Genomic DNA, 20744 nt, shown 5'->3' with positions numbered 1-20744 from the left:
AGCATAATGGCCCAAAACACAACTTTAAAGACCTTTTATGTTAGAGTATGAAGTTTAAATATAGTTTAAAAACTACACTTTTTGCCCGGAAGACCTATCGTTTAAAATTTCTTAAATATTAATTAAAATAAATAAAATTATATCGGCCATCGGCTACCGGCCACCCTGCTTTCCAAGATATTGGCATCGGCTGTCAAAAAACTAATATCGGTCGACCACTACAATGTATTATTAAAAAAGTATAAATACATACACACATACATAAAAAATACATTAAATAAATATGGATTTAAGTACAAATATGAAGTATAAATTTAGATTTTGAGGTACTGATTTAAGTACATTTAAGTTGATTTAAGTATAAATATTCATGATGTGAAACAGGAAGTGATTATAAGAAACAACAAACAGTATAGTTATGTACAGACGTTCCAATATACAACGTTTAACTTTACAGCTTAGTGTCATTAGACTGAATGAACGATGCAATTGATCTGTGTAACCACGTCTTTTTGAACAGTACTTGACCTCAAAACATTCAAAACAAACGAACTATCAGTGATGTATGAAATCATTAGTCACCTGATCTCTGTGAGCTCTGCTCTGATTGGCCCATGATGCCTCGGTGACATCAGCGGCGCTGCTCTCATCTGTAAACAAAACTACTATGAACAAGAATACGGTTTTAATTAACATGAATAATAATTAGAATTCATAATTTGATGAATAATGACATTATTTGTTAATCAAACAGAAAAGGCATGAATATGTGTGTCAGGTTTAGTGTCGAGGAATCTGACCGTCTGTAGCTGCAGATGTCTGTCTGATGTCTCGGGTCTCACTGATGTTCTTCTGTTCATCAGAGATCACGGTGTCCTCACGTTCAGACAGCTGATCATCCGTCTGATCCTCGGATTCATGCGCACTGAGAACAAACATCACACAACATTGTTAAAACTGCACTTCTATTTGTGAACTATCTAGTTGCCTTCAATTACTTGTTTGCTTTGTGTAATTGCTTTTGACATCTTCAAAAGCTTTGACTCGATTGGACAAATGTGTACTGGACACATTTAACTCAATCGAAATGCTTAAATATAAGAGTTTTCATTTGTGTCACATGCTTTTGTTACAACATCATTCGCAGAATTCCATTTCCATTATTTTATAAAACGAAGAGTTCCGGTGCTTGATTCTGATTGGCTGAGCCGCGTTCGAAGCTGTTGCAAATTACTCTACAAAGTAACATACACCTTTGTTTACGTTTGTGTGTTGCTCGGCAACCACTTTGTTGCAACCACAACTGTTTCTGAGGAACTACATTGTTTGGTGGAAGAATACTGTTTTTATTTATATCATTACACTTTATTACAACCTTACTACGTATATGGAATAACCATTTTTTTAAAGCAATAAGCCCAGTGAAGCTGTGGTTTACAGTGAATTTATAACAGCTAAGGGGGTTTTAGGCACTCCGCTTCGCGTCTAACAACGCCCCTTAGCTGTTATAAACAACCTTACTACGTATATGGAATAACCATTTTTTTAAAGCAATAAGCCCAGTGAAGCTGTGGTTTACAGTGAATTTATAACAGCTAAGGGGGTTTTAGGCACTCCGCTTCGCGTCTAACAACGCCCCTTAGCTGTTATAAATTCACTGTAAACCACGGCTTCTTGGGGCTTATTGCTTTAGTAACACACCACTGGTGTAGAAACAATTTGGTATTTATTTTGGTAAAATTTAAAAACAAAAAGTTTACAACACTAATAAAAATGACAAAGGCACATAAAAAAAATTATTAAAAAGAAAAACAAAAACTGAAAATATAAAAAAATTAAAAGCTATTTTAAAATATTAGCAAAAATTATAATAGTATACAAATAATTCTAAAATAACACAGATGTTGATATGAGACAGAAAAAAAAATATAGACAAAAAAAATCTATTGACTTATGTTTATATATAACATCGGAAAAAAAAATTTTATATATAACATCGGAAAAAAGTTTTATATTATTTTTTTTAATTATTATATATATTTTTATATTTTATTATATTTTTTATATTTATATTTTTTGTATTATATTTTTTAAATATATATATTTTTTTAATATAAATTAATGTGTAAAAGTGAAACATTTTCTATAAAAAGTGAACATTTTTCTATAGAGAGGGAAGGAGAGAGATTTCACAATTTGCAAATTTCACAAATAATAACAAGAAACAACAAGTAACACACGGAATTAAATGTGAAATCTGAGGTAGAAAAATAATCTGTTTTATTTATAAAAAAAAAACTTTTTATAAAAAAAAAACTAAACACTGAAAAATTTTTTTTATAGTGCATATGGAAAATATTCCGAATTAACAATAAGGAGTTGAAGTGTTCAAACTGGTTGTGATTGCTAATGTCCTGAAAAATGCTTTTGATTTACTCTTTGCACACTGTTTTGTAGCTCACATGTGTTTTCATATGCACATACTTCTCTAGACCGTCAGTTTGAGGTCTTTTTTTCTTTGTTTGTGAAAGCATCATAAGGAGTGTTTGTCAGTCATGTTTTCAGCAGATGTGTGCTGTGGACTCACTCTTGGACCTCCAGCTCCGGGAGTGTGATGGGCGTCCCTGCTGACCCCGGGTAACCCGTGTCCACACTGCTTTCTCTGTCCCGCCTCCAGCCTGTGATTGGCTGAGCGATAGACTCCTCCCCCTGGTGGAGCGCAGGAGAGTAACGCAGAGAGTTCAGAGTCTGTTTCACATTTCTGCTGAAGTCCCTGTGGTGTCGTGATCTGGGGGTTTCTGACAGCTGAAGCCCTATGAACTAAAATACTGACTATACGTCTCCCCTGAGGTCCATCTCAGGTGATCTGATCATAAGTGGTCACTCGAGAGAGATCACGGCATTAGCATGCATCATAAATGTGCTTCCGGTGAGCACTCCATGTGACCGCTGTGACTGGATTTCATTAAGGGAAAAATCTGAGTTCATGACTAAACACTTGCTATGTCAGCGTGTCACTGCATGTTGATCAGGGTTGTTATTGTTAAACTAAAACTATTAAAAACAGTCATTTGTTAATTAATATCATTCTGGAATATAAACATTACATGAAAAACAAAGTCAAAATTTTGCCTTGGCAACTAACTGAAAAAAGTACTCAAATTTACTAATTGGAAATAAAATAAAAACTACAACTTAAGTAGAACTAAAACAGAACTGTAATAAAAGAAATGAAACCTACATAGCAATATTTAAAAACAGTAATAAATAAATAAATGACAAACGCACATAAACTGACTAAAATGAAAACTAATAATATAAAAATTGAAAGCTAATTTAAAATATTCTTAAACTCAGCCGCTCCAGCAATGGACGCAACCTGGAAAACTATCGGCATGGATTTTTGTCGATAACCGATAGTTCCAGCAATCAACTATCGGTGCAGATTAATCGGCAAAACCGATACATCGGTCGACCTCTAGTATGTATGTATGTATAAACACACACACACACACACACATATATAAAATACTGACAAAAATCATATACAAATAACAAAAAAATAGAAATATAAAAATATATATTTATTCATATTAAGTATTAAGGAGTACACGCTCTTTCTAGATTTGTTCCTCAGCTACATGCTGGGAAAAGACAGACTGGACGCTGAGGAGTCAGAGCTGCCTTTACTGAGTGCTTTCTCACAACAGCTCCGTACTAGAGAGCTGCACTCGGTGACCTTTGACATGCTGACCACTCTCAAACGCCGTCAGAAGGATCGGAAACGAAGTGCGCAGTTACCCCTCTTCCATGCCGGTCACTGCTTCCAAACTCTCCCGGTTACTCCCAGACCGCCGTCATCCATCGGGCCGGTTCAGTCCGACACTCATTCTACGTCACCATGGGCTCTTCCTGGACTCCATACTGGGAAACATCAAGGTCTTTTTGCCCTTCGTCGACATGCTACCTTAATGTCCAAAGACGTTAAAGTAAATTCGATTGGCACAGACGTCGAGTCAACAGGCTTTAAGATCCTCTCTCAGGCTGAATTAGATGTTCAGATGGAGCTGGACTCCTCTCTCGAGGCCCGGTTTCCTCAGCTGGCCCGGCTGCTGGAGTGGATGATGCGCTGGGCCGACAGGCGGGTTCTGCTCTCTCAGCCAATCAGAAAGACCTCAGAGGGCTCCGGTGATTCGGTGGTCATCAGGGTCAACGCCTCGACCCCTGCAGTGCTGACAGCGCTGGAGCTGCTAAAGCGGAGGTACAGCGCCGCCCTGCTGGGAGAAAACTCAAATCACTCCCATACTAAGGTAAGGATGCATTTTGAGATGTAGTGATTTAAATGAAGCTGTTATTCCATATTCTCACAAATTCAGAATAGATGGGGTGTCATGTGCCTGTTTAAATTTTAATGGGTCAGCAGTGTCAGTGCAAAGTCATTCAAAGACAAAAACTATTTAAAAATGGTAGAAGCGTAAGACAGGTTAGTCTGGTTGCAAAGTTTTTGATAACCGTGCAACAGGACCTGTGTTCTGATCCCGATCTAACATTATTTTTTGTGAAGGAACAAAATAAAAGTTATTAGTGGATCATGATGGAACGGCATGATTCAAGCAATTTTGATGGAAATACCCATGCAAAATAAATAAATAAATAATATTAAGTATTATTAATAATAATAATTATTATTATTATTTTATTTATTTATCTTTATTTATTTATTTATTTTGCATGGGTATTTCCATCAAAATTGCTTGAATCATGCCGTTCCATCATGATCCACTAATAACTTTTATTTTGTTCCTTCACAAAAAATAATGTTAGATCGGGATCAGAACACAGGTCCTGTTGCACGGTTATCAAAAACTTTGCAACCAGACTAACCTGTCTTACGCTTCTACCATTTTTAAATAGTTTTTGTCTTTGAATGACTTTGCACTGACACTGCTGACCCATTAAAATTTAAACAGGCACATGACACCCCATCTATTCTGAATTTGTGAGAATATGGAATAACAGCTTCATTTAAATCACTACATCTCAAAATGCATCCTTACCTTAGTATGGGAGTGATTTGAGTTTTCTCCCAGCAGGGCGGCGCTGTACCTCCGCTTTAGCAGCTCCAGCGCTGTCAGCACTGCAGGGGTCGAGGCGTTGACCCTGATGACCACCGAATCACCGGAGCCCTCTGAGGTCTTTCTGATTGGCTGAGAGAGCAGAACCCGCCTGTCGGCCCAGCGCATCATCCACTCCAGCAGCCGGGCCAGCTGAGGAAACCGGGCCTCGAGAGAGGAGTCCAGCTCCATCTGAATATCTAATTCAGCCTGAGAGAGGATCTTAAAGCCTGTTGACTCGACATCTGTGCCAATCGAATTTACTTTAACGTCTTTGGACATTAAGGTAGCATGTCGACGAAGGGCAAAAAGACCTTGATGTTTCCCAGTATGGAGTCCAGGAAGAGCCCATGGTGACGTAGAATGAGTGTCGGACTGAACCGGCCCGATGGATGACGGAGGTCTGGGAGTAACCGGGAGAGTTTGGAAGCAGTGACCGGCATGGAAGAGGGGTAACTGCGCACTTCGTTTCCGATCCTTCTGACGGCGTTTGAGAGTGGTCAGCATGTCAAAGGTCACCGAGTGCAGCTCTCTAGTACGGAGCTGTTGTGAGAAAGCACTCAGTAAAGGCAGCTCTGACTCCTCAGCGTCCAGTCTGTCTTTTCCCAGCATGTAGCTGAGGAACAAATCTAGAAAGAGCGTGTACTCCTCATCCTCCAGCTCAAACTCCCAGGTTCCCACTGTGGGTACAGTCGAGTCTGGTGCTTTGGGTTCCACTGTGCCTGATCTTTTATCTCCTTTTCTTTCTTGTGTTGATTTCTCAGGTGCATCCAGAAATTTTGCTGTCTTAGAACTACAAACACAAGAAAGAGTTTACCGTAAGTTTACCATATTCACACATTAATTAGCTCAAGCCATTCAAAACAAGTTCAGAATGGCCTACTACTCAAACTATGTTTGAAGTATGCACTATGCATACTGGGAATAGAACATAAATTTGATATGTTCAGTACAAAATACTTGCACTGAAAAAAAATCTACCTGGTTAAATAAAGGTTACTAAATAACTCCAAAAGAATACTAAAATATTACAATAGTACATGTCCAGAAAACTACTATGTGTATTATATAATGTTAGTTATACAGATAGTAATCTTTATTTTTAACCTGGTTACCAACTCCCAAAGAATACTAAGAACCATAAACAAGAAACTGCTAACATGTTAGTTAGATAGTAACCTTTATAACCTGTTTAAATAAAGGTTACTAACTCCCAAAGAATACTAAGATATTACAATGGTACAAGTCCAAAAAACTACTAACATGTTAGTTAGTTACCTTTATTTTAACCTGGTTAAATAAAGGTTACTAACTCTCAAAGAATACAAAAACCATTACAATGGTACATGTGCAGAAGACTACTAACATGTTAGTCAGTTATTTAATTACTTATTTATTTAGTTAGTAACCTTTATTTTAGTCTGGTTAAATAAAGGTTACTAACTAACTCCCAAAGAATACTAAAATATTACAATTGTACATGTCTGAAAAACAACTAACATGTTAGTTAGTTAGTCAGTCAGTAAGTTAGTAACCTTTATTTTAACCTAGTTTAAAAAAATGTTACTAACTAACTACCAAAGAATTGTAAAATATAACAATGGTACATGTCCAAAAAACTACTAACAAGTTAGTTAGTAACCTTTATTTTAACCTGGTTAAATAATGGCTACTTACTAACTCTCAAACAAAAACATTATAATGGTACATGTGCAGAACAGTACTAACATGTTAGTTATTTAATTATTTAGTTAGTTAGTAACCTTTATTTTAACCTAGTTAAATAAATGTTACTAACTACCAAAAAATAAAAAAAATAACAATGTTACATGTAAAAAACAAACAAAAAAAGTTAGTTAGTTACGTATATTTTAACCTGGTTAAATAAAGGTTACAAACAAAATTTCAAAGAATACTAAAACATTACAATGGTACATGTCCAAAACATGTGACATTGTAACTTGCCTAGTAATAATGTTTATTAGATAATGTCAATTAGACAGATAGTAATCTTTACTTTTAACCTGGTAAAATCAAGGTTACTAACTTCGTAAGAACAATGGTACATGTCCTAAAAAACTACTAACAATTTAGTTAGTAAGTAGCCTTTGTTTTTAACCTGGTTAAATAAAGGTTACTAACTAACTCTTCAAGAATTCTAAACACTAAATATAAAAAAAAAATACAAAAAAAACTACTAACATGTTTATTAAAACATTTTGTACAGGATTTACTTTGAAACAATTTTCACTCAGAAACTAAAAATAATTTTTACAGTGTGGATGACCTGCTACATTTGCCCAAATGTGCAGCATACAACACATGCATACTGTTTCACATAATATTTGCAAAAAAAGCTAAATAGAGTAAGCATACTTATGATTTGCGTAGTGACACTATCCATGTCTTTGCTGGGCCCTGATTGGAAGAACCCACGATTAGTGGAGAATTTCCGCAGTCCATCAGGAACCAATTCTGCTTTGGGTTCAGACGCTTTCTTCCAGATCTACCAACAGAAAATATCAATGAGATTCTTAAAAAAATATCCAAACTACTACTAACTAGTACTAAATCCAAATAGGAATTCTAAGGCATTCCAATGGTACTTTTTCAAAAAAAAAGAGAAAAAAAGAAGTTAAAAAACTAGTTAGTTAGCTGGTGAGTTGTTTATTTAATTAGTAACCTTTATATTTAACCTGGTTGTTTAATAACGTTTACTAACTCCCAAACAATACTAAGACATTATAATGGTACATGTCCAAGTAACTGCTAACATGTTAGGTAGTTAGATAGTTAGTAACCTTTATTTTAGCCTGAATAAATCAACGTTAACTCATTTTTGGACAAAAGTGTTTGGACTCTTTCTTCTGGATCTACCAACAGAGAGTATCAGTAAGATTCTTAAAACAACATCCAAACTAGTATTAACTAGTACTAAATCCAAACAGTACTAACTAGCTCCCAAAGAATTCTAAGACATTACAATGGTACTTGATTGTTGGTTAGTTAGTAACCTTTATATTTGACCTGGCTAGATAAAGGTTACTAACTCCCAAACAATACTAAGGCATTATGTAACAGCATATTTCCAAGTAACTGCTAATATGTTGGTACATGTCCAAGTAACTGCTAACATAGCTAGTTAGTAAGTAACCTTTATATTTAACCTGGTTAGATAAAGGTTACTGACACCCAGAGAATATGGAAACATTATAACGGTACATGTCCAAGTAACTGCTAACATAGCTAGTTAGTAAGTAACCTTTACATTTAACCTGGTTAGATAAAGGTTACTGACACCCAGAGAATACTGAGACATTATAACGGTACATGTCCAAGTAACTGCTGGGTAATTAGGTAAGTAATTGTGAGGTGGACACATGGGAAACACACCTTGTGCAGTAGGTGTCTGCAGCGATGCAGGTTGCTGATGTACCACTGCGCCGCGGGCCGAGAGCTGTGTGCCGCTCTGAAGAGCATCAGAACCTTCTGAACCAGCCCAGAAACCTGGCAGCGAGACTCCCTCTCCAGAACCAGAGCTGCATCTCTCACAGAGTCCTGAGGAGATGGACACACAGCTGAAGATAAGATAGACGCGACAGAGACAGACGTGACGGTCGGGCGTCTCTGTAGCTATGTTTCCATCACCCTCTTTTTATGCGCATTTTGAAGTATCGCATCAGAAACGAGTGATGGAAATGCCAAATTTCGAAAAGAAATCCCTTAATTCGCAAAAAAGTTTTTACGCTCGCTTGAGGTGGTTTTTGACTTGTGATAAAGGGTTAATGCGAATAATGGGATAATAATGCATTTTGCAAATAATTCCCGCATGAGCGTTCAAAAAATACATGTGACTTTGCGCTATGGGACGGCAAAATCTGACTAACCAGCGGACCGATTTTGTTGCACAGCATCTGAACTGTTGTCATGGCCGAGCAAAGTCTGTCATCAAAGTATTTCTGTATATAGAAATAAATATTTATATATATATATTGCCTCTCAGAACGGTCTACCACGACTGCGTTCCCAAACAGCAGGCATTCACCTCAAAAAGCAAGAGCGCATTTATTGTGTTTCGTCTGCTCACTCGAAGCGCAAGTAATTTATTATATTTGAGAACTATTATATTCAGTGGCTTCTCCTACTTTTCCTAGTGAAATATAGTGCCAGTTTATCAGGAAGTGACGATTTTGTTCTCTGACACGGTTGCAAATGTTTTATGCAATATTCCAATTTTGCACATAAGTTAAATTCGCAACTTAGGATGGAAACCGGGCTTGTGTGTGATTCACCTGTGTGTTCGGTGAAGGCTGTGGACAGTACAGAGGAGGAGCAGGCAGGTAGAACGCAGGAGGAACCAGAGCAGGAAGTGACATCGCTCGCTCTTTGGCTGCGTCCAGAAGTCGTGTTAGAGGCTGAGAGATGACGTCCACCTCCGCCATGACAGACGCCTTCAGGATCTCCTGCACAGAGACCTGAACCAGATCCACGTCCTCGACACCCACTGTGCCTAAAGGAGCAACAAACAAACAGCATATTAGCTGTAGACTGATTATATTTCATTTTCAGTGTCATTTTACTATTATTTATATACTATTAATTCATATTTTGAAATAGCTTTTATTTTTACATTTTCAGTTTTCATTTTATGTGCTTTGTCATTTTTATTAGTTTTTTTATATATTAGATAATTTATTCCTGTGATGCAAAGCTGAATAGACTTCTTTAAAAACATTAAAAATCTTACTGATCCCAGTAGTTTATAGTATTTAGCTTTAATTTCATTTGGCTTCAGCTTTAGTTTTAGTCTTTTTAGTACTTTAGTACTTATTTCGGTTAGTTGCCAAGGCAACATTTCTAATTTCCGTTCTAAAAAATCTTATTATATTATATGAAGTATCTTATTTTATATTTATTTTGATTAAATATTGTATTTTTTTTATATTTTTGTAGTAATTTTAATTTTATTTATATACTGGTTTTAGATAACAGTAACAACACGTAATATATATTATATATTACATTGCCTTTTATATTATATTATATGAAATTAAATTATATGAAATGAAATGATATTATATTATATTACATTATATATTATAATATATTATATTATATTATTATATTTTATATTACATTGCCTTTTATATTATATTATATGAAATTAAATTATATGAAATGAAATGATATTATATTATATTACATTATATATTATAATATATTATATTATATTAATTACATTACATTATATTATATTATATACAGTGTGAGTGAATTCTACAATGACTTTCAGGAAGCGTTTTTACAGACATTTCAGTAAGTCAGCTAATGATACAATCTAACACCACTAAACTTAATTCCAGAAAATAAAATAAAAAGAAAAGGTTGTGATGTATAAAACTATAATGTGATAATTAATAACAGTACTCAAGATTTGTTTATGAACCGTGCAACTCTGATGCTAATGGAACCTAGTAAAGGTGAAAACAGCCCCCTAACTAATTTTAGTACCTCCTGAGATGCCTGGAGATGTTCCTCGTGTAATGTGCAGAATTAAAACTGTGGTAAATCTTATGTTTTGATTTAATTATAGGGTCTAGATCTCATAATTTACCCCTGATTATAAATACCGCATTTTCACCTGTGTTAGCATCTCCTTCAGACCCAGCCGTTCGGCCCAGTAGCATCTCCAGCTGATCCTGGAATATCTCTGCAGGCTTCAGCTCGGTGGGAAGCTGCAGCTCTCTCCAACGCAGGCTGGAGGACCGAAAAGTGAGAGATATGAAAACATCACTGCAGCATCTGAAGCGACAATGTAGCAGGGCCCGGTTGCATGAAAGCCCTTATGCTAAGAAATCCCTTAGTTATAAAGTTAAGGGAGCCCTTAGTGAAACTTGGGTTGCAAGAAAAAAACCTAAGGGTCAACTTAAGGAACCTTAAGGCTGCCATTAAGCATTCCCCTTAATTATTTAAGTGTTCCCTTAAGTATTGCTACAAAGTCCTTAGTAACCATTTCACCTTAATAAATGTAAGGGACCAAAAGAGCTCCCTTAAGTCATCTTAAACTCAGTATCTGCAGGATTTTTAAACTCAAATGTAAGACTTAAGACATTGCACAAATAAAATATCATATGAGCGCAGTAGGGCAATGACTATGGTAACATATTAAACTGTAAAATGACCGTAAAAAGCATAACTTACAGGTTTTCACAAAACAAAAAGTTTTATATACATTTGTATCAATTATGATATCAATTTAAACAATAGTTATTATTAATCAATTATTACATTAATTAAATAACAATATAAATATAATTTGCCTTAATTATAAAATTTTCCGTCATTGGTCAGCAGGGGGCGCTTTCACTGCAGAAACAAAGCGGTTTCCTCGGTAACGACTGTACACAAAGTAGCGCAGAAACAGGCAGCGCTCATGTTTTTTTAATGTTTGTCTGTTTTTAGTTGGTTAGGTTTGTATTTCATTATGTTCTGTTTATTGTCATAGATATGTATACATATCTGTTTATTGTGAGATGTAGTAACTATAGTAACCGCGGCGTCCATTGCCGTATGTTGCCAGAAACTACCGTGAAACGCTAGTCCGTGAAACGCATAGTATGTGCTATGTTTAGGGAAAAACTATACTGTCAAATAAAAATAAAGAAAATAATAAATCTATCTAACTACAAGCAACAGCACAAATAAATACAAAAGAGTAAAGATACAAATAAAATAAACAGTGATTTTCAGTTTTTTTTAGGTAGGTCTATGATTAATATTAAGAAAGTGCTGTCACTTTAAGACACTGTAAGTAAGTTCAGGTCCTCTGGCTGAGACTGGCTCTCAAATGTTTAAACTGGCAAAGCTTACATGAGTTTAGTTTAAACACAGATATCAACGTGTGCTGTTCAGGTCTCACCTGTGCGCGCGCGCGCTATCAGTATTTATTTGCATTTTCAGTTTTACTATTAATTTTAGTTTTTAGTAATTTTATTATATATTTTTATCATTTTATTATTTTTTATATTTAATTTAGCTTTAATTGATTTCATTTTTAGTTTTAGCAATTTAATTGCTTTACGACAACGTGAACTTAAAAACTTAAATGAAAATCAGAATTAGTTGCTGCTTGGCAACTACTTAAAATAGTTTATTTTTCATCTAATATTCATATTTCAGTGTTAATTTAGAATTATATATATATATATATATATAAATTTAAACTTTAAAAAGATTTTATTTTTATATTTTCAGTATTAATGTTATTTTAATTTGAAGTTTTAGTAAGTTTAATATCTTATTAATAAAAGTTTTTTGCTTCGTCATATTTACTAGTTTTTAGGTTTTTTCAGCATTTATATAAGTTTTATGTTATGTTTGTTGAATGACATAAAATATTTATTTCTAAAGCTACTATTTGTAATATCTACTTGATACGTTCTCATTTAACTCAATAATAGCTTTAAATATTATTTTGTGGTTATTTTCACAACCAAATATACTTTGTAATTAATTAGATTTAATTAATCGCCACAGCGCGTAATTAATTCGATTAAACATTTTAATCGACTGACAGCCCTAAAGTATTTAAAAACGTATTTAAAATATTTTTTATTTAAAATACAAATAAATAAATAATAGTTTTATTTTTTGCATCAGTTAACTATGTAATATGACCACATTACATCATTGCATTATTGCGTTAGTTCAGAAACTCTCATCCAGTTATCATCTCATGAACATTTGTGACCCTGGAGCACAAAAGCAGTCTTAAGTCGCTGGGGTATATTTGTAGCAATAGCCAACAATACATTGTATGGGTCAAAATTATACATTTTTCTTTTATGCCAAAAATCATTAGGATATTAAGTAAAGATCATGTTCCATGAAGATATTTTGTAAATTTTCCACCGTAAATATATCAAAACTTAATTTTTGGTTAATAATATGCATTGCTACGAACTTAATTTGGACAACTTTAAAGATGGTTTTCTCAATATTTCGATTTTTTTGCACCCTCAGATTCCAGATTTTCAAATATAGTTGTATCTCAGCCAAATATTGTCCGATCCTAACAAACTCACCGTGTGGTAAGTGAAGAGGCGGCAGCACGTCGATGTTGTGTGGCGGGAGAATGCACAGCGGCCGGTTGGTGAAGTACGCAGCCATAAACCTGCCCAGAGACTGAACCACAGCACAGGCCGCTTCACGCCCCACCGGACCCTCATCTACAGGGAGAAATCTCTTACTGACCTCACACCACAATCATATAGCCTTATTTACAACAGCAATCTAGCAATACACTATTGTTCAAAATGTGGGATCACTATTAAAAATAAATACATTTATTCATCAAGGATGCATTCAATTGATCAAAAGTGACAGTAAAGACATTTATAATGTTACAAAAGATTTCTATTTCAAATAAATGCTGCTCTTTTGAACTTTTCTATTCATCTGTGAATCCTGAAAAATAAAATGTATCACAGTTTCCACAAAAACATTCAGCAGTTTTCAACATTGATAATAATCAGATATGTTTCTCGAGCAGCAAATCAGCATATTAGAATGATTTCTGAAGGGTTAGGGTTAGAAAACAGAAAAAATATAACACAGAAAACAGCTATTTTAAATGTAATAATATTTCACAACATTATTGACTTTACTGTATTGATCAAATAAACGCTGCCTTTGTGACCGTTAAAAAACCTTACCGTCTCAAAACTAATGAAAGGTAGTGCATATATAGGTTATAATATGTGACCCTGGAGCACAAAAGCAGTCTTAAGTCGCTGGGGTATATTTGTAGCAATAGCCAACAATACATTGTATGGGTCAAAATTATACATTTTTATTTGATTTTGATTTAGATTTTACATTTAGCAGACGCTTTTATCCAAAGTGACTTACACATGAGGACAAAGCAATCAAAACTAACAAAAGAGCAATAATATGCAAGTGCTATAACAAGTCTCAGTTTAGGTCTCCATTTTGGTGATCTTGGCCAAAACGATCAGCCCTATAAAATCTTAAGCTAAAAAAATATTATTTTTACATATTTTGTTTGCATATTCTGTAATCTGTCCTCTGTATCATCTTCAAGTGCAAAGTGTCCTATTTTTCAGAAAATACACTTTCAGCATATTACAATTATTGTCCATTACTGTGTGTGGTGAGTTTGTAAATACAATTTAAATAGATTTTACTGGTGTTTATTTAGGAAATCTCAAAAACACATTAATAAAACACTTTAAACTTGAAAAATTAACTTAATACATGTATTAAGTTCATTTTTCAAGTTTGAAGTGTTTATATATATATATATAAAATAATATGAATTTGGTCATACTACTATTTTCATGTACTGTTTTTTGCATACTATATAGTTCAGAAGTAGGCATATTCAGATGCAGTGTTAATTTCGTTGACGAAATTTTTAGACATTAGACGAAAAGATTATAGGGATGGACGTTTGGACAGAGATCCAGTCAGAACTAAAACCTAAAACTAAAACCGTAACTCTCTGATAATAAGTTTGCATACACTTGCTGCACGTCTCATAAAACGTAAGAAATGTCAACGTCTGGGAGTAAGAAAGAGCAGACATATGGATAAATTTGAAAAGCGTGATGACGCGAAAGAGCACTTAATTCGGTCCGGTTTTACACACAGCCTCTCAAACAGCACACGATTACTGAATTCAGTTCTCTCTCAAGTCTTAACGGAGAAATGCACACAAAAGGATCTCAAACTGTCTGTTTTGACGAGCATTCACGCAAACACACCCGGTTATGTCTTAACCTGTGCAGAGAAATATCGGATGTGTGTACCAGTATATTGAATACATGTGCATTCAGTTTTAAAGGGACAGCAGACTAATTTAGTTGCTGTTGTCTGTGTCCTTATTACTAATGGATCAACAAAAGAAAAAGAGAAAATCACTCACTGCTCTCGAATGAATCACATTAGTAGCCCTAATAAGGATTAATCTAATTTTAATTCATATAAATAAATATGTCTGCTTGAAAGAATGAAGGATGCTGTATGCAAGTTGTTATAAAGAACGTGTATTATATGTGACCCTGGAGCACAAAACCAGTCATAAGCGTCAATTTTTCAAAATTGAGATTTATGCATCATCTGAAAGCTGAATAAATAAGCTTTCCATTGATGTATGGTTTGTTAGGATAGGACAATATTTTGAAAATCTGGAATCTGAGGGTGCAAAAAAATCTAAATATTGAGAAAATCATCTTTAAAGTTTGGTAGAATAAACCTTTAAGACTGCTTTTGTGCTCCAGGGTCACATATTTGGCCAAACTTTCATGATATAAAAGATGAACCGCTTTGCACATTACAAAATATCTTCATGGAACATGATCTTTACTTAATATCCTAATGATTTTTGGCATAAAAGAGAAATGTATAATTTTGACCCATACAATGTATTGTTGGCTATTGCTACAAATATACCCCAGCGACTTAAGACTTAAGCTTTTGTGCTGCAGGGTCACATATAATCATTGGTATTTCAAAAGAGGACCATGTTCTTGTTTCTTTAAGAGAAGTGGTTTTATTTAATTTTGAGATAAAGACATGTTATGTGTCAAAGCAGCTAATCCGTGTCTATATTGTTGATATTACCAGATGGTTTCTCTGGAAATTTTAAATCATTTAAATCTACTAAAGTCTTATGATATTCAGTCGACTAGGACTAAAACAGTTCAGATGACTAAAATGTGACAAACTAAATGGCATTTTAGTCCAAAGACTATGACTAAAACTAAATCATAAATTTCGCTTTTATAGGGTTAATCTGACTAATATTTGTCCATTTTGAAATTGTGTCCACTTGGCCAGTTAACTGAAGTAATAATATACTTCCTACCAGCTTCTCCTTGCGTTTCCTCTTCCTGTCGTCCTGCTTGTGTCTGTAACTGGCGTGCCAGACGGTCACACAGACCTTGAGCATCTCGCAGTCGATACTGGAAGAGCAGCGTGTAGAGAAGAGCCAGACAGCAGCGGGTCTCCAGGTAACACGTCATCGGTCCGACTGTGAGGCGCAGGACGGATAAAGTGAGTGACGCCTGACATTTAACAGCAGCGTTTGACTGAAAACAGACTGACCTCTCTGTCTCTCTGCCCTCAGCTGAGTCCTCCAAACCTGAACGCTCTCCGTATATTCTCCGAAAATAAAGTGCTGTTCACCTGCGGATGGACAACAACAGCAACACATTATTATAACATCATGGTAATAAAAGATGCTTCTGTTTTGGCTGCTCATGCTCACCGCTGAAACTACGCAGTGTGTGGCTCTCCTCAAGACGGTCTCCAGCTGACTGTAAAGCTTGCTGGATTTGAGGCATAATTACTGACATCTTCTCGAGCTCGTTTTTTACGCCTCTGCGGTGACGTAATTCCTCCCGGTACCGCACAGCCCTTTTGTACACCTCACGCCAGATAACCACCAATCTGAAAAACGCAAGAGACATCAGGCCATGCAGAAAGTGCTCTCTCACATTTAAAATACATAAATAAATCAATTAAAATAAATAAAAAAATAAATAAATGGAAATAACGGAAAATACATTTTAAATAAATAAATTTACATTAATTAATTAAAATAAATAAATATGAATTATTTGATTATTAAAAAACTGGAAATGAATAATAAAACTTTAAATGTATTTTTAATGTAATTAAAATTATAAATAAATGGGAATAAATAAAATAATAAAAGATTAAATAATACATTTAAATTAATTAAAATAAATAATTAAAACAATTATTTACTCAAAACAACTAAATGGAAATAAATTTAAATAAATAAATGCAAATACAATATTAAATACTAATTAATTAATGGAAATAGATAAAATATTTAAAATGAATTAATTAAAAATATTAATTCAATTCAGAGCAAATAAACTAATTAAAATGAATTAATTAAAATAATACATTATTAACTAACTAATAATTTTGTGAGTGGTGCTTGCCATGATGCAAGTGTGATGTGGTTGGTTGCTAGGGTGTTGCTGTGTGGTTGCTAAGATGCTCTGAGTTGTTTTAGTAGGTTGCTATGAAGTTGCTAGGGTGTTGCTGTGTGGTTGCTAAGATGCTCTGAGTTGTTTTAGTATGTTGCTATGAAGTTGCTAGGGTGTTGCTGTGTGGTTGCTAAGATGCTCTGAGTTGTTTTAGTAAGTTGCTAGGGTGTTCTGGGTGGTTCCTATTATATGATATCCGAGGAATCATTAACGCTGCAGTTTAATACTTTGTATCATGGATTTGATCACATCACTGTGAGCAGAACTAGTGATGATTGAAAAAAAGCACTAGTTAGGAAAATCTTACTACTCAAGTACACCAAAATGTACCTGTTAGAAGGTGCTGTTTGTGCTCCTGTCTCGGCATCAGCATCAACGTCGTCTTGTAACAGTGGGACAGAAAACATGTCAGAGGAATATGTCAGCTGGCCGTCCTTCCCATGATGCACTGCTCTCGGCGGGAGGCTGTAGGTCCGATCCACACTCTGAGACGCTCGCTGAAGGACGACGAGCGCTGCGCTGAAGTTCTGGGAGGAAAGTGTTAAATCGGAGGAGGAAAGCGGGAGAAACATGTCCACGAAACATCTAGTGAGCTCTACAGTGATGCCCAGACAGCCGCGGCCTGCGGTGCGTTCGGCGTCCCACGGGAGAAAGGACAGCAGCGTCCCGAGGGTGTGAAGGGCGTGAGTGACCCACGCGCTCCTGCTCTTCCTGCCGGCGGAGTCTCTGACCCGCAGGAGGTTCACGAGGCGAGAGACACAGAGCAAGGTGTACCTGAGGAGACGCTCTCTCTGCTGGACGGAGCCGCCCAGAGAAACGCCCAGAGCCCAGGCTCTCGTGAGGCTCCTGTGAACCCTGTCCAGATCCTCCTGCAGACCCGAGGACGACGGCTCTGGGTGTGACTGTGTCTGAGCGTGAAGAGTGTCAAACATAGACGCAAACTCCAGCTTGCCTCCGTCTTCTGTGCGTGAGCAGGTATACGGACCTTCATATATATATATATATATATATATATATATATAGTTATTCTCTATTCTAATTCAATTCTTTAAAAAAATTTAAAAATAAAAACGCCCCTTTTAGACTTGCACTCTATTCATTTACTAACTGCTTGTTTTCTTAAAAAACAAGATTTTTTAAGAAATCTGTGATCTCCAACCTCTATGAAAATATAACACAAATCTGCTATAAACATAGCATTATAATGAGAACTTTATAGAAATCTATAGTAAATTCTGTCCTTGTTCGTGTTTTAGTGTGCTGTCATGAAAGCGCATCATGGTGGGAGCTCTCTCTCTCTCTCTGTGTGTGTGTGTGTGTGTGTGCGAGCGACATGTATTGGTTTGTGTGCATCAATTAAAGCAGCGCATTAATAGGCGAGAGACACAGAGCAAGGTGTACCTGAGGAGACGCTCTCTCTGCTGGACGGAGCCGCCCAGAGAAACGCCCAGAGCCCAGGCTCTCGTGAGGCTCCTGTGAACCCTGTCCAGATCCTCCTGCAGACCCGAGGACGACGGCTCTGGGTGTGACTGTGTCTGAGCGTGAAGAGTGTCAAACATAGACGCAAACTCCAGCTTGCCTCCGTCTTCTGTGCGTGAGCAGGTATACGGACCTTCATCAGAATCATGGTCTTCCTCATCATTAAACTGACTTAAAACTACCTGTGCATTAAACGGTTTTACTGCATACCTGCCAGCCAATCAGAATCCAGTATTCAGACAGACCATGGAGTAATGTATATATAATGTATTATACATAAATAAATAAATTTATATGTTTGTGTGTGTGTAAATAAAAGATAGATATTAAATCTATATATATTCAAATGTATATTTAATCACTGCAAATTTTAAATAAAAATTTGTTTTTATTTGTTACAATTATTTGTAAAAGTTATTTTAAATAATTTTATTAAATGTGTCAATATTTATAAAATAGTTCTTCAAAAAATATAAAAGCAAAAAATTAAAATTAATTATAAACTTTGTGTAATTATTACAATTATAACGTAAAATAAAAATTTAATTTAATTAAAAATGATTTATGCTATTGTGTTATTGCAAAAACAGTGTGTATTTGTAAAAAAAAAATGTATATGCAGTTAAAAGTATAATAATGCTATTTTGTCTGTCACAAAAAGCATTTTATATTTAGATTATAACAAACTTTTTAAAACAAATATATATATATATATACATTTAATCACTAAAACATTATAAAAAGTATTTAAATATAAAAATAGTAAAAAATTACCTTTAAATATAAAATTTACAAGTAATTTTATTTTAACGTGTAATTATTTATAAAAGTTATTTTTAATAAATGTGTAAATATTAATTTTTTTAATTTTTAATTTAATTAAATAGATTTTTAAACAAATTAATTAAAAACATTTAATTAACAAATTAAATTAAAAACAATTTAATTGTTATTTATAAACAGTTAAAAGATATCAAAAAATCTGAAAAATGTGTTGGAGGAGGAAAAAATGAATACAGATGTAAGAGTGTTGATTAAAAGAAGACAAAGATTAGGAAAAGAACAACAATGCTACATAAAAAAAAGTGTAATCACTGAAAAATAAATTGTATTTCATTTATGTTAAATTAATTATAAACTTTGTAACTAATACAATTATTAAAATAAAATAAAAACATTTTAATTAAAAAGAAATATTTATGATATTATAAAAAATATAGCCTGGCATGTTGTCTTTTTAACCATAATTAGTTTTTTGGCATTTTTTGCTGTCACATTGGCTGACCTGAGTTCTCTCAGTATATTGTGTGAGGTCTGCTGTATCCTGCAGGTACAGAGGTAGAGTAGACAGAAGCGTTTCTTTCTCTTTAAGAGGCTGAAGACTTCCTGTGAACGTCAGAGTGGGCATGGACTCCAGTCTGGACCTGAACTGAGGCTGAAACACAGAGAAGAAACTTGTCACCCATCATTACAGCAATAAAACACAACACAAAGAGGAACTAGGGGCCTGGGTGATTTTTCAGATTTTATCGATTAATTCGAATTTAATGTTTTACCACGATTTTATTTTTTAGAAATCAAGGAATTGTGATTTTGAACAGAAATATTACCAAACGTTAGAATTAGACACTTTGACAATATGCCGGTGATAACAGTAAAGAGAAAAGAACGATCCAGCCGCACGTCGGCGCACGTGATTAACCGCTCATGTGTGACGCACTCATATCACACAGAATGTGCTTTTGTATTAATAAAGATGTGACGTGGCAGTGGAAGAGGAAAACATGCAAGAAGATGGGAGTGAACTTCTTTTAACTTGAGCGGTGTGTTTTTAGACTGTCGTTTCATGCAAGAGACACGAGCGCAACAGTCAAACACGTCCATGTTTACACAGAAAAACAATGGAAAAGCAGCGCAATTGAATTAAAAACCTGTAAAGAACTACTACTGCATGTCTGATATTTCATGTTTGCATCACAGTGACAGACTGAAAGCTGCTGTTCATTGTTTTTACAGAACATTTATAGTTAATAATAGTCTACTGGTGTTTTACCTTCAGTCATTTTGAATTACCTTGACTTTTGAGATTTTTTTTTTTAAAGCATCT

At 34.8% G+C, this 20744-nt stretch overlaps 1 protein-coding gene across 1 annotated transcript in view; it reads right to left on the bottom strand.

Moving 5' to 3' along the window:
• Positions 1–555: 555 nt before the first annotated feature.
• LOC107727877 (uncharacterized protein C5orf42-like) overlaps positions 556–20744 on the bottom strand; it is a 37247-nt gene continuing 17058 nt past the window's right edge. Inside the window, 15 exon segments of the mRNA XM_016537917.1 lie at positions 556–650; positions 801–925; positions 2588–2709; positions 5058–5907; positions 7502–7620; positions 8508–8672; positions 9407–9624; positions 10756–10871; positions 13195–13342; positions 16003–16167; positions 16242–16322; positions 16405–16586; positions 17489–18150; positions 18544–18792; positions 19923–20072. Of these exon segments, the coding sequence (XP_016393403.1) occupies positions 556–650; positions 801–925; positions 2588–2709; positions 5058–5907; positions 7502–7620; positions 8508–8672; positions 9407–9624; positions 10756–10871; positions 13195–13342; positions 16003–16167; positions 16242–16322; positions 16405–16586; positions 17489–18150; positions 18544–18792; positions 19923–20072 (3447 nt within the window).

Source organism: Sinocyclocheilus rhinocerous, unplaced genomic scaffold, assembly GCF_001515625.1.
Source record: "Sinocyclocheilus rhinocerous isolate Xijiao unplaced genomic scaffold, SAMN03320098_v1.1 scaffold42, whole genome shotgun sequence".
NCBI classification, from domain to species: Eukaryota; Metazoa; Chordata; class Actinopteri; order Cypriniformes; family Cyprinidae; genus Sinocyclocheilus; species Sinocyclocheilus rhinocerous.
This window is presented reverse-complemented; position numbering and strand designations above follow the sequence as displayed.